The sequence below is a fragment of the Malurus melanocephalus genome, unplaced genomic scaffold (genome assembly GCF_030028575.1).
Source record: "Malurus melanocephalus ecotype Western Australia unplaced genomic scaffold, MMel_1.1 scaffold_944, whole genome shotgun sequence".
Classification (NCBI taxonomy): domain Eukaryota; kingdom Metazoa; phylum Chordata; class Aves; order Passeriformes; family Maluridae; genus Malurus; species Malurus melanocephalus.
In genome coordinates, this window is record NW_026624176.1 from 43,353 (window position 1) to 57,332 (window position 13,980).

General features: G+C 37.6%; 1 protein-coding gene across 1 annotated transcript; it reads right to left on the reverse strand.

The window, feature by feature from the left end:
- Positions 1-479: 479 nt before the first annotated feature.
- LOC130585669 (putative calcium-activated potassium channel subunit beta) lies at positions 480-13,656 on the reverse strand. Its single transcript, XM_057386269.1, has 4 exons — positions 13,524-13,656; positions 7,738-7,903; positions 6,148-6,343; positions 480-4,215 (listed from the first exon to the last, which is right to left on the reverse strand). Exons 2-4 carry the CDS (start codon positions 7,872-7,874, stop codon positions 3,946-3,948), a joined length of 603 nt encoding a protein of 200 aa, XP_057242252.1. The 5' UTR covers positions 7,875-7,903; positions 13,524-13,656; the 3' UTR covers positions 480-3,945.
- Between the last annotated feature and the right edge of the window lie 324 nt (positions 13,657-13,980).

Here is a 13,980-nt window from a genome sequence, read left to right on the forward strand (position 1 = left end):
GATACTGAGCTCAAAATTGTCAGAGTTAGTTAGAAGATACCTGCTATATTTAGGTGCAGTAAGGGCATGCTGGTTACTCACAGGTGGCTTCTCAGTAAGTCAGTATAGATTCCTCTTCAGCTCCCATTGTTGCTACCTTATCAAAGTTGGAGAAACATTTTCTTATTGCAAGCTGATGAAATCTGAATCTTGCTCATCCAGAAAAATAGCTTCTCTTTACGAACTTTTGCAATGGTTTTCTTGGTGGTGCAGTTTGGGGTTTTTTTTTGGCCTAAGAGGAATTACTGAGTTTCCTCAGTAATACTGCTATAACTTTTGTCCTTTTTCATCTTCCAACACAGCCACCATGTCCAAATCTTATTTGGCATCAAGAAGAAAAGCTACTCCTGAGAGTGCGCAGCACTTGAAAAATAGAGTCTTTTTTAATAGTTTGTTAACTAGGAAAACACTACTATTAATACAGATATGTAAAGGGTCTGTACAACTAACGTATTCATCAGGGTCTAAAAATCTATCCCCATTCTTCCTGTGTTCCTTACCGCTTCCAGTCAAGTCAAGAACTATTCYTCTGGTTTAAGCATCAGTGCTAGTCAAACAGATTTCAAAGATTAATTTCATCTCCAGCTGCTTGTGCTGCTGCTTTCTTTCTGCTGGCAGGAGTTTTAATGCTTAATATATACCTTGATCATTTACTCTGCCTTGAGAAAGTGAGTTGTGTAACTGCAGTGGTCACTGCTTGTATAGAAGCACTTCTCATAGGAAGTGTTTTGCTGGTTCTCAGAAAAATAGCATTTTAAAACAGATTTATTGTAGACTTGATGGTACAATCCAAAAATGTTAAAAAATTCCTAACCAAACAGAAACCTCTAAAGGCCATATTGATTCTTGTGTACTGCTGTAAGAAGCATTTTTAAATGTAAGCATTAATGTAAGAAGTGTGTTATTAAAACTTAAGTCTAGTGAATTACAACTTTTGCAGATGAAAAAAGAAAATTTTTTACAGAAGCTTAAAAGAGTAATCAACCTTGTACACTGTAAAAATATATTTTTGACATTAAGAGAAAATGATAGTGTGAAGGAAAAAATATGTCCGACTTCAACATTAAACTGTCAGAAATGCAGAAAATAACCAGCACTGTACATATGAGCAAAACATTATTTAAAAGCAAGAACAGATTTCTGTGGTGTCTGTACATTTTGTTTAATGAAATAGAGTATTTGGCTTTTCACATTTACATCCTATTTCTTTCAGGCAAAAGAGGAAGTTGTGCTTGGCAAGAATACAGAAAAATGGGGTTTCCCAGTTGGTGTGTGATTTTCCCTCTGCACAGCTGTTTTTTCTTGGAATATTTCTTGCCCAGTTAGAAAATTTTACTTTGCTGGAGGAAAGAATTTGTATAAGGTTTTTCTTCAGGTATTTGTAATATGTATGAAGTGGAGAGAAAGAACCATTTTCATATAAMAATTGATTAGCTTTATTTTTGGAGGAAGTAAGTCTAGAAACACAGCTTGCACTCTGAATAAATTTTCATCAGCTACTGTCAAGGATAACTGTGATTAGGGAGGTGAGGAGGATGTGTCTTTAGGGGGTTTTCTTGGGAATCGAAAGGGCAGAGTTGAGAGCGATTACTCCTGGTCTTTATGTTTTGKGCTGAGTTCTGAGCTCAGCTAGACCATGAATTTCTGCTCCTCAAACACAAGTCACTGACTGGTGAGTGAGTGAGGCCACAGGGTCTACCAGCGACATCCAACCTTCATTGGTCTCTACTGAGCTGGGAAGGTAGCAAAGTGATGGAGTTATGAATTTTCTGGACTGAGCATAAAGTAGTCATGAGTAAGTTCTACTTTGCAATCTGGAGACTCCTTTAAAAGCTGCTTAAAAATGAAATTTGGAGTGAAGTTTTCAAAGAGCCTATTCACAGCTAGCTTGTTCACCTTCTCTGATACCAGTACAGTGCATTAGCTTCAACAAGTATCCTGTATGTTTGCTCACTTTCTAAAGCTGTTACCACCCTCCTGCTTCAAAAAGCTTCAGCTTTTTATGAACTAACAAAACAGGATCTTCTCCCTTACCTATCCCATTTGGTTGCTCAAACCATCAGTACCTGTGCCAGCTGAGCTTTCACTTTCCTGGAATGAGAGAGGTTTGAGTTGTATATACACACAACTTCAGATGCATTTCACAAAAGTGTTGTGTGAGGATATACTTTCCTCCYTGTGAACATAGTTCTTCTATATTAATTTTTTTAGGTTAGTTTGGATTTTTAATTTTAGCAGCCACTTCCTTTCATTTGCTGATCATAGTGAAAAGCGAGCTCTGACACTGTTCTATTAGTAATGTTGGAGAATGTATGTATTGGGTTAATATTTAAGCATTTCTTACAGTAAACAATACAGAATTGTACCACATTAATGAGAAGAGTTAAACTGTAATGTGATTAATTAAAATTTGTATCTTGGCCCCGAAACTTTCCTGTGAATGATAGTTCCTGGTGGTTCATCAACTGTGTGGTGAAAAAGCTTGTACCAGTTGTGTCCCAGATACTAGTCAAAAACAGTACACAGGAAATATCTCATGTTCTGCTTGTGTCCAGTTGCAGTCTGAAATTTGGCTGAAAGTTATTTTCAGAGAACAGAGAATGTCTCTCTACATGCATCAGAGCTTCCTAGAAGTCTTCACTCTGGAAACAAACTTATCTCTTTTGTGAAATATTTTGGTGCTAGGCGTGTAAACTTCTGTGGCTACTTTGGCTTGCTGTATTTAGTAAGAGATCACAATTATATTCTACTTGTTGTGGTTTAAGAATGGTATTCCTCAATTTAATGTTCCTACTGAAACACTCCAAACCATGGTGTTGCTTGCCTGCTCCCCTCTCCTTTTCCCCACTTTGATGGTCTGGAGAGGAAAACTGGGGGCACAAAAGGCAAAGATCATGAGTTGAGATAGGACAATTTACTGGAAACAGTTCTCGCCCCCAACCATACCTGACCATTCCTGCTGCCATGCTACCGGAGCTGGCAGGGAGCACTTCCCCCTCTCCCAGAAAATGAGAGGTGCTACAGAATAATCTCTGGGTCCTGATCATGCCCCATTTGGCTACTGCAGAAATTAACCATGTCCTGTTGAGGACCAGGATGCTATTTCATAATAACATTCTTCATATCATAATTTCCTTTTTGCATGAGTTTTATAATCTATGCAAATGGCAGCCAGGTAGCCTTCCTTGAGTGGCACACTTGTTCTCAAATAAGACAAGGTTAAGATTTGAGTTAAATAGAAAAACATACTTTTAGTATGAGCTTCTTTGTCATACCCTGTACTTTACGCATGTATTTCTTCATATACGGTTGGTKTCAGATTATTAGAATGCAAATTTTGTGAAGTCTGTGTACGTGTATTTTTGTTTTGAGGGTCTTTCTCCCTCCCCTTTCCCAAAAGCAGGGAGATCCATGATACAAAAATATCTTTTTGCACCATAACAAAGTTGCTTTTCTCAACAGACAAGAAGAGTATGCCATGAGTACACACTACTGGTGTATAAGGGTATAAASGGTGCCAGTGATGATGTAAATGGATCTGGCACCAACTGATCTCAACCAGACAGAAAATTAGCACCACTTCAAAAATGTGGAAGAGTTAGTAGTAAATGTGGATTGTAGTTTTGTAAAGCAGCTGTATCTCCTAAAGTCCAAGGAAACAATAGATAGTAWCTTAGTCTGTGTGCTTATGAGGTACTTTCAGGCATTCCTGGGAATAAATTTTATGTTTTGTCCTTGTGTAATGGATTGCCATCCATAGTGGCTGCTATTCAGTTTTTTTGAATGCCTGCCCTTGAATTGACACCTGGTATATTTAAGRGTCAGAAAATGCCAGTAAGACAGGCAGAACAAACACATCTTAATACCTTGCAACAATCGCAATCGTCTGTGCTKGATATTTATTTTTTACTGCCAAGCAGAAAGAACAGAAACATACTGACTAATTTTTACCAGAACAATAATCAGACATCCACCAGTGAACATTAGTGTAGGCCAGAGGAAAGCAAAGAAGAGGCCTTTTGAGGGATAAAGTCTGCTTAAAATGACATTGGTCTGTGTTCCTCCTGGGTCATAGTAACACGGGAAAATCTGGTACTTTTTGAAATTGCTTGCAATTGTATCTATTCGTGCTTTAACTTCTTGAGAGTTCTCCAACTTGTCTGGAACATATGAGCACTGAAATAAGAAATTGAGGTGATCCATTATAACAAGTACTCTAATACAAAATCTGTAGTTAAGTTAGATTGARTGAAAAAATCATGCTACTACTGACAAAATCTTCTGTTATTTGGCATCCTGGGAGATTGTCTTGGTTTCATTATGTCCATTTGCCATGCCATGCTTCCTTGTTTCCATCAGTATGTCTATGCTTCCAGTCTGCAGATTTCCAGATTGGAATTATGTTGTTGGAAACCAATAACATAAATGCTCAGAAAAAACCTGCAGTCTGAGACTGTCAATTCATTATTACAGTGCCAAGCTCCAATTTCTAACAGAGCTTCTAGGCACTGCCAAAGCAGGAAAGTGTTAGCTGTGCAGAAATGCACACTGGCTTGTCAGTGTGCAGTAGAATGAAGTTGTTTCACTGTGTGATTCTGATTGTAACTAATAGAAAAATGCAGCCAGCCTGGCTGTTGGAGGCTTCCTGCTTGTCCTTGTAAAACAGAACTATTTTGACTTGTAGCAATAATGCGAGTTATTTAGTCTTCCATGGAAATAGACTTTGGAGCAGTAATATATTATTTTGTTGTTGTTCATAACCTTTTCTTTCTGCAGTGTTATTTTGTATATATAATAATGCTTGGATGTACTAAACTGGAAAGTGGCCAAGGCAAAAGCATGGATGGTTCCTGATCTGAAAATTTTACTTGCAGTAATGCAAGTAGGTAGGACATCAACAAATTGCCTCCCCTTGCAGTGAACAAGACTCTTATTTCCATCTAATGGTCGGTAGTTTCTGCTTTGCTCCTTCATTGCACGTAGCTTTCCCTGAGACAGTCACTATAAAGATAGGCATTAGCTAGAAAAATTCTCTTCAGCTGAAATGTTTTATGCTATTAGGTTTGTACTGTGTGAAACTCTAATCTATATAAATTCTTCGCACTTGTAATCTGAGTATATTTGTCCTGGATTCTGAAAGTACTTCAGTCTTGGGCATCCRAGATCTGAATTTTCACATAAAAGAGTTGCTGAGCTGGAATAATGTCTTTGAAATACTTGTGGGTTTGGAACTGGACTGAAACTGACTTACTTTTCTTGGGACAGGGTACCTGAAGGAGTACTTTGCAGGAGCAAGCCTGGAAATACTGATTCCCAAGCAGAAGCATTGGTGAGAATAAAAGGATAAGACCTTTTGTTTTCCCCTTCCCCAGTCTTTCACATCCCTCTAAAGCCAAATGAATATTGTGCACCCACATTTCTGTTCCATTTATGGGCACACCCATCCTCTGGAAAGGAGATCCCTGAAATAACTAACCAAAGGACTTCTACCACAATACTCAGCATCTCTGCCTTATGCAAGTGCTTCCAACAGTGCCACTGCCCTCTCCATGAGTCCAGGAAACTGCTGCAGACCAAAACAAAGACAAATGAGTTTCCTGTGTGATAATCATCCATGATTGGTTTCTCCTTTCTGTCTAAAATGTTCATCATGTTGCCATTTTCTCCTCCTTTATTCTCTGCTTCGTATTACACACCTAAAATGTAAGTAAATTTGGTATTTGTGCTCTTAGTTTGGATGGTTTWAAACTTGATGTCTCTTGTGTGATAATTCAACAAGGAACTGAGTAAGCCACAGCTTATAAAACCACTTTTACCATGGGTCTTCAACTCGAGGACTTAAGTATTTTAAAATGTTCTTAAGTGTTATATATTCATGTTGGTGTAATTCCCTAAAAAGTATTAACTTAATATGTAATGTAATGTTWAAAATAAAGTCCAAAACTGTAATTTCTTGAATGTGTTAATAGTGCCTTGGTCTAAGCCCAGATGTTAACATAAGCAACTCCTGSTGTTTCTATGCTACTTGTTTTAAAAACCATCAGCCATTCTCATCAAAGGTGTTAGTAGCAGAGAAGGAGTATGCAATCTCATTGTTRTTGTGAGTACCTTAGGATTTTTTTCCAATGTATCTTCAGTCTGGTACAGCATAACCTCCTGTCCAGAGGCTGTCAGATTAACCCACACCTGTAGACAAGGATAAGGAAAGATTTCGCCATCCTCTGAGCCTTCGCTGTTTGGGCAGAAAACTTTGTCCTTGATGTTGGTTTTGAGTACCTTGCACACAGTTTCTGTTGTCCAAACACTGCAAAAACAAAACAAAAGATATTTCTTTGAAGCTCAACAGAAACATCTGTTGCAAGTTGCATGTGAAAATACGTGTGGTGGCTTGGCTGGAGTTCATAGCTTCTCCATCCTGCTGTGACGAGCTGTGCCCACCCTGAATCTGTGGGTGCACCTGGAGAAGGGCTGCCATAGAAAGTAAGTTCAGGAAAGCATTTTTATTGTTGTTGCTGTTGATTTTTATGCATTCTGTGGTTTTAGTTAGATTCTGACCTTCCCATCTGTAACTGGTTTTGTGTTATTCAAGAAAGAAAAATTGCTATGGATTTTAAAGTTTGGTTGTAAATATGTGGAATGTAGTACACTTGATGTCTCAGACATATTTTGACTGATTTCATTCAATAAGCCTGAGAACTCAAATCAGTACCCCTGTTTTTCCCCCCTTCTCTTTTTCTTTATTGCATGGGTCTCTTGCATAAATAAGTAGCAGGATTTTGTCTGGAAAAAGTTAATTTTTGCTGTTGCTTATTCCTGTTGCTCATGAGTTACTTTACTATTAGTGATAACACAGTAAACTGCTCACAGTAATACACTTAGTGGCAAAAAAAATCAAAAACGGTCTCACTCCTGTTCTTATGAAACAGATCTTGTTACATGCATCTGTCTTCTGTAATGTAATCTGGAAGCAGGAAAATAAATTAAATATTTACTGTGTTTTAAAACAAATGGTTTCCAAATAGTTTTGAGATTAAGGATGCTCTAGCAAGAAGAATGAGGTGGATGTCCTCACTTTCTCTGTCATAATCTTGAAATAGGAACAAGTGAGCTGCACTCTTCATTTTGTTGCTTTGATTTTTTGCAAATTGATTTTGTGTGTGTAGGCAGAACTTGCAAAATGAAATAAAAGTGTGGGTATTAGTGACTTTCAGTATTCTTTATGTTCTGCAATATTTGCTGTGGCACACTGGGTTATTGAAAGTGATGATTTCTTACAATGGAAATAAGATACAGATTCTTGAACAAACAATTTTACCATGACTTCTGTTGCTCATATTTTGTTAAACACCACACTTTCCTGCACATGGAAAAGCTCTTTTGAACGTTTTTTATTTATGCAAGAACTGGCTTTTCATTGCCAAGGTTTGATAAGCATGGTTGGCTTTTTGATTTTACAGTAAATGTTTTGATTTTGTGTTTTTGATTAAGTGTTCTGTTTTGCATCACTATGAGGAGGGTCATTTCCTCATTTTTGTGATCACATTTTTTCTCTTCTGTCTTAAATACTTATGAGCTCTTTGAGAGCACTTTGTTTATTGTACAATGTACTTACATATATTTTACACTGTTTTCTTTATTGTATTTGATGCTAATGGGGGAAAAAATAGCTCTGTTTCATAAACATTTGGCTTTTATTACCTCTTAGTGTAGAATGGCACAATGGTGATCCCAATAAAAAAGTACATCATCATGGAGCATGCAACCATTCCCAGTCCCAGGCAGAGGGCTCTCGTCTCCCCTCGCTTTTGTGCAGTCACCAGCTTCTTTCCCAGCATGATTAAGAGTTGTGAAACTTGAACAATGTCTTTTTGGTATAAAACAAAATACAGAAAAGAGAGGGGAAACATGACAGTTATTGTAACAAGTTTCAGTTGTGTAACAGTTTGTGTAACAAGTTTCAGTTGTGTAACAAGTTTCTGAACTATAATGTAATTCGTAGAGGAACAGCCCCATTTTTGCAGAAACTAGAACTGAAAACAAAACCAACCAAACTTGCTGTGTTTCTTCTCATCATTAGACTCCTCTTTTACTTTTTAAATTTACCATGTAGTATTTTAAGTATGGTGTGTGTATGTGTAAGCTAGGASGTGGCGTAGGAAAACCTGATTACTTTTGGGGAGAATTCTGTTAAGAGTCCAGTTGTACTCAACCTTAATTCAGCTTGTTTTATGTTGCTGCTTCTCTGAAGTAAATTGTTTTGCTGTATAATGGTAAAGGCTGCATGGAGGGAAGATCTTCCCAGAGTGGAATCCTTTTACATTATGMCTTTTCTTCTGGAGTAGTTTGAAGTAGTATTTCAGTAGAACTGAAATAATTAAAAATTCAGCATTTGAGATTTCTGACTTCTGTATGTTTGCTTGGCCTTGTCCAATCAGAGATGTTCCAAACCTGATGCCCAAGGAGTATCGGTGTMCTGGGGAACTAACTCTTGGGCAGAGCTGTCTGAACCTGAGCTCAGAAGTGACTGGTATTAGCCCCTCTACTCCCTTGCCAAAGAGCATTTTAAATGATCTGCGTAATGTTTTGAAGAGAATCTGAAAATGTTGCTGTGAGTCCATATGCCATCAAATCATTATGAGTGACATATAGGTTTCTGTAGAAATAGTCCAGAACTTTCACTGCAAGTTCAATCCATCACCAGAATCTGCTGCACTGATAGCTGTGACTGCAGGATTGTGGGGTTTTGKTTTTTTCATGAAAACATGGCACGAGCTATTTTTATTGCAAATGACAAGACTAGAAAGATTTGTGTGGGCTTTTTGGGGMTAAGAGAGGAAAGCAGAACAGAAGGAGAAGAGGAAAATGTTGTGTTCATGGAAATGAGTTTTCAATTCTGTTTTCCTGTGCAAGGCTATGGTGCACAGCTTTAGGTAGTACATTTCCAGGATTTTAGTTCCATTTAGTGTGTTCAACTATTTAGTGTTTATCTTACTGGCTGGTCTTCCTGGTGGTGTGATTCCTGGATGATGTGATTCCTGCCTCAATCCACCTTTGTTCAGACTTAAATTTATATGCAGTATAAGATATGCACAAACCAAAGTTATCAAATAGGCTCTTTGGGTTGTCTGTGGGCAGATGGTTTCCACTTGCTACAGGCTGGGAGAGCTGTGGTGTGACYACAAGTATGGGACCATGCTTAATTTGGTGAAAGATGAGATAACCTTCAAAGTTTTGAGCAACAACTCTTAAAGGAATGAATAGAAATGTATTCTGAATGTTTCTTCCTTCYGTGCTAGTTCCCATTTCCACTGGTAAAAATGCCTCACTTTGACTGTTTAATGATCAAAGGAAAAGGGTATTTGAAAATTAACATGCTTCTGTTTTTAGACTGCTGTAACAACTGAATGTTAATTCTGTTAGAAGTAAAAATAGAGATGTCTGTGGACACTAGAACAACTTTTGTCATTTAGCATAAGTTGGAGTTATTTGCAGATTTTAAGCATATATTTTGAAGTCCATAGTACATGATATCATCAAAGTGGAAGGMTGGTTTTAGGTGTCCCTAGAAACTAAGAGTTATTTTTAGAATGCTGAATTTTGTCCACTTTTGTATTTAATTTCATTTTAAATAAAACATCCACGTCCACTGTGAATTTTCCATACAGCATTTTGAGAGGAGTTGTATTTCTGATGATCATGTATAATTCATTGACTTTGTAAGAAGCTTCTCAATTTGAAAATTGCCATAGATGAACTTTCCCTGTTTACTGCCATTTGAATTTAATACAGAATGTGAGCTAATGCCCTTGAGTAAGACTGTATTGTGTTTTGCTTGGTCAGTGGGGCTATTGATAGAACATGTGGTATCAAATGCTCCCGACATGCTTGTCCTGTGCCTGCATACTCACGTATAGCCATATGGAGAGGCGYGTGCAGCGAGGAAGCTTACTTAGTAGGTGTCAGTGAGTGCTCCTTGGAACCTTCTCTCATTTCTTTTAGTTTGGAAAATGGCAAATAACACTTAAAAAACCTAAAGTATTCCAAAATACTTAAAATATTTGAACACTGTGCAACACAGTACCTTAGTATCTGTTGTTATTAATCTAGSTGTCCTTTACCTATTGTGCAGCTTGGTCAGAGGGGAAAGTGGAGTAAAGGAACATTGGTCCTTGAGCACAGGCCCTGAGACCACATGGTACTGAAGTAGCAGATCCTTATAGCACAGTGGGGAGCTAATGAAAGATGAGTGAAAACCTGTGTTATTAGCATGAAATTCTTACATATAGTAACAATGATCAATCTTTAATTTTCTGTGAGATACTGAAAAAATGAAAGACTGGTACTCACACTATGACTTGCGTAAAACGTCTAGTGGCCTAGAGCTGTTAACATWTTGAATTTTGATGAACCATAACATTTACAGAGATATCCCATTTACACTGAGAAACAGTGGGGTAATCAGCCCCCTTGTTACACGGAAAATTTCAGACCAGTTGGACTATTAACCAAAGAATTTATAAGAAATATATTTGTCCCAAAAGTCTTCTTGAATGCYAGCCAGACACTCTGCGGAAGTACCACTGAACTCTTCCTTCTAATAATCTAAAACTACCAGATCATCTCTTTAAGACACRAAAGGAACCTGGGTATGTAAATTGGAAATTTTTCTCAGTTTCCAGAGGTTAATGTTGATTCTCATCCTCACACCAATGCAGACTGCCTGACCCTGGCTCTCTGCATGGGTTGCTAATGATGCTGTTTACCTTTGCTCCCCCAGTTCAGATAACTGCTCCACCCCAAAGAGAATRAGGACATATAAATTATGCAAGGAATGCTAACAAGAAAGGTTCATCTTTAAATATGAGTGCTTGTATAGACATAAAAAATAACCAGCTAGGTCTTCGGGCAGTGTAAATCAGGGGTGCTTACATCATTATTGTGTTGATGTAGCAAATTAGCTTTAAATGTGGTCCCTAAAACTGAGCTACACATTTTCTGGTGCATTTTTTTCTGCTTTCAAATGTAGAAGACCAGAAAAATCTGTAACACTGTTTAATGCAGAATAATTTAAGAGGAAACACAGGACCAGAAAGGAAACCCATGTGCATTCCTATGTACTTCTGCCGAAAATCCTTCATTTTCTGGCTCTCAAGACAAAGCAATGTTGCATCCGTATAGAAAAATGTATTTACTTGGGATTTGTTCATTGTTTTAAAGGTTAGTTTTTTCAGATTAAAAAAAACCTTCTGTCTCCTTGCCCTGTCTATCTGTATTAGCAAGAGTGTTGAAATAGCTGATATTTAGTGTTTCTTCTGACAAAACCATTAAATCTTTTAAAATGAAGCACTGCAGAAAACTTGGCTGGCTCAGGTAGTCTGAGAAAAATTGGATTGGCAGATGTTGACATGTACAAAGCAGGGCTTAGTCCAGCCTTCAAGAGAAAATTTAAATGTRTTTTTGTACTGCAGATTTTGTGTGGTGTTTCCATACTTACTAGGAAAGTATAACCTGCAAATGTTTTCATCATGTTCCCTCTGCCTAATCTTCTTCAATTCAGTTAAATTATACAGTACATTAGCTGTGCAATTTCAATGTATAATAACTGCATTCATAGCTGCTAGTGATCTTAGGGATGCCATCCGCTTGGATTTGGAATAGTCCTGTTTTGATTAGAGGATGTTTGATCCTTGGTGGGAAGTCTCTACCTCCTCCTCTCCCATCTTCTGAGGAGTTTCCAGTGGTGTGATCTCTCTGAGTTCATGTGGGACCTCTCTCTCAAGCTGTTCCAGACTGCTCTTAATTTGGGTAAAAGTATGAGTAGCACTGACGAATTAATCTCACTTGCAGAAGAAAGGCTGCTAAATCCCTTTCTTGAATTTAAGTTGGGAATAAATATTAACCATGATGTAGTGTTGTGGKTTTTTTTGGTTTGTTTTTCCTTTGAGCTGATTCACCACACTAAATGGTGAATCTTCAGTGAACATTTATGTATTGCTTTCAGATAAACATAATGTTTTAATACAGCATCATACCAAGAAGAGTGATGCAAGTCATCCACATCTCTAAAGTGATGAGGACTTTTTAAACAGGCCTGTACCCTTTGGGCTCTACTGCTTCTACAGGCAAAATAATAATTTATTTTCTTCTGTCAAGTGCCAGCTTAAGTGACCTTGTTTTATTCTCAAAACACCTTATATTCACAAAATAAAAACTGCCAGCTTTGCTGGATTYGTAAGAGGAGCATAGTATTTGGTGACAGTTGATTGGCCAAATACTTTTTGTGGGAAGCAGTAGGCAACAGTTTAAAATCTATAAATATGAGCTCTGTACTGGTTATCTTACTGGAACAGAGCTCATATTTACGTACTACTGTCTCTGGATAGCGTTCTTTTGATCATTTGCACTTGCTTAACTGTGTTTCCATGGGTATTTCAACACTGATTCTTCCTTTCTGTTTCAAGCCTATGCTCATCATTTCCTCATCTGCTGCCCCACTACTTAAAACAGGCTGTAGTCAAAACTACATTTGTGTTGGYGCTTTCTTTCCCTTTCCCCACCCTCTGTTTCATCCTCTAGCAGTTACAGGCATTTTCTGCTTGTACTGGGGAAGTGCTGTGGCCAGGGAACATCAGTCTTCTTTATTATTTAATAAGCTTTCAGTAAGCCTGGGGCCACAAAAATTGTATGTTACAAAATAYGGTGATGCTAAACCTTGATGGAATGGTGCACAGAAAAACTTCTCATGCAGTTGTCTTCAAAATCTGAAACAGCAATATTTTGACTGTACAACTGTGTTTATTTTATAAAATACACTGTATAATTTTGCTTTAGTACTGAACTGATGTGCCACTAGAGTGAATTAAGGAAGTCACATTTTTTGTCTAAAAGCAGTATGCAGTTAAGACTAATTCTGTTAGCTTTTAAACATAATGTTTTTTTTTTAAAAAAAAAGAAAAAAAAATGGAGGGAAAAAGGACAGAAGTTGCTTCCTCAGTTCAGCTTTTCTGAAATCTTTCTGGAGTACTTTTTCCTTTGATTCTGTGCTGTCCAGGGCTGCATAGAAGGAATCAGTTTAAGAGCAGATTTCTGGGAAGCCTTCAAGAGTTCACATGCTTGGTTCCTCTCTAAATTAGGGGCAGGTCAGCTCTAAAGTAATGCTGAACACCCAAAGCCATGACATTTCTAAGAGCAAAGGTGTATTTACCATTAAAATGAATAAGAGCTATGGTCTTACGAGAGCTACAGACTCTTAATTTGTGAATATATTATTGTTACCTTTGCAACAGTTGTGAAGAATGATCAGATTGCATSCAGTTAAAAAAGAGAGAACTCAGTCTGCATACTACTACAGAAAAGTTATCTGCGCTGTTCTCCATAGAGCTACAGATATAAAAAGCCTTTTGCTTCCCAAAACAGTGTACTTTAAAAAACACAAAGCTATTACATGACCCCAAGGAAAAGCAGTTGTTCAGAAATATACTCACAGTTTTTGATTCAACGCTGCTTTCTTGGATGAAAATAAARTCTGTTACATGACAGATGTGGGCTAGTAGTGGAGCTGAGAGCTGAAAGGGATTTTTTTTTTCCTTTCCTGCACTTCTTTGGGTTTGCTTTGCTTTGCTGTGGCTGAATTCCTAACTTAGTTGCCCTATTACAAAGCTTTTTGTAACCATAAATGGTAAGGTATGAATGAGCACTATCCTTTTGGAAATTAGTTGCTGGAAACCAGGAAGCCACAGTACCAAGACTAAGTTTTCTCATACACCAGAGSCCTTTTACAACACATTCTGATAGATTCATGTAAAACTGTGGCCCCACTCTGTACAATTTTTTTAGTCTAGAAATCTGACAGCTCTTTTGGGTAAGATCTAAGGAATTGAACTGTATYGATGACCAGTGGTATTGAATCTTAATTCTTAGTAACCTGAGCCATTACCAGCT

What these genes read in the sequence shown, in the direction of transcription:
- LOC130585669 (XM_057386269.1), bottom strand. Translation starts at nt 7,874, where the DNA reads ATGCTGGGAAAGAAGCTGGTGACTGCACAAAAGCGAGGGGAGACGAGA. An exon ending in GTGCCATTCTACACTAAGAG is followed by an intron (nt 6,344 to 7,737) that starts GTAATAAAAGCC and finishes TTGTTTTTGCAG; the next exon opens with TGTTTGGACAACAGAAACTG.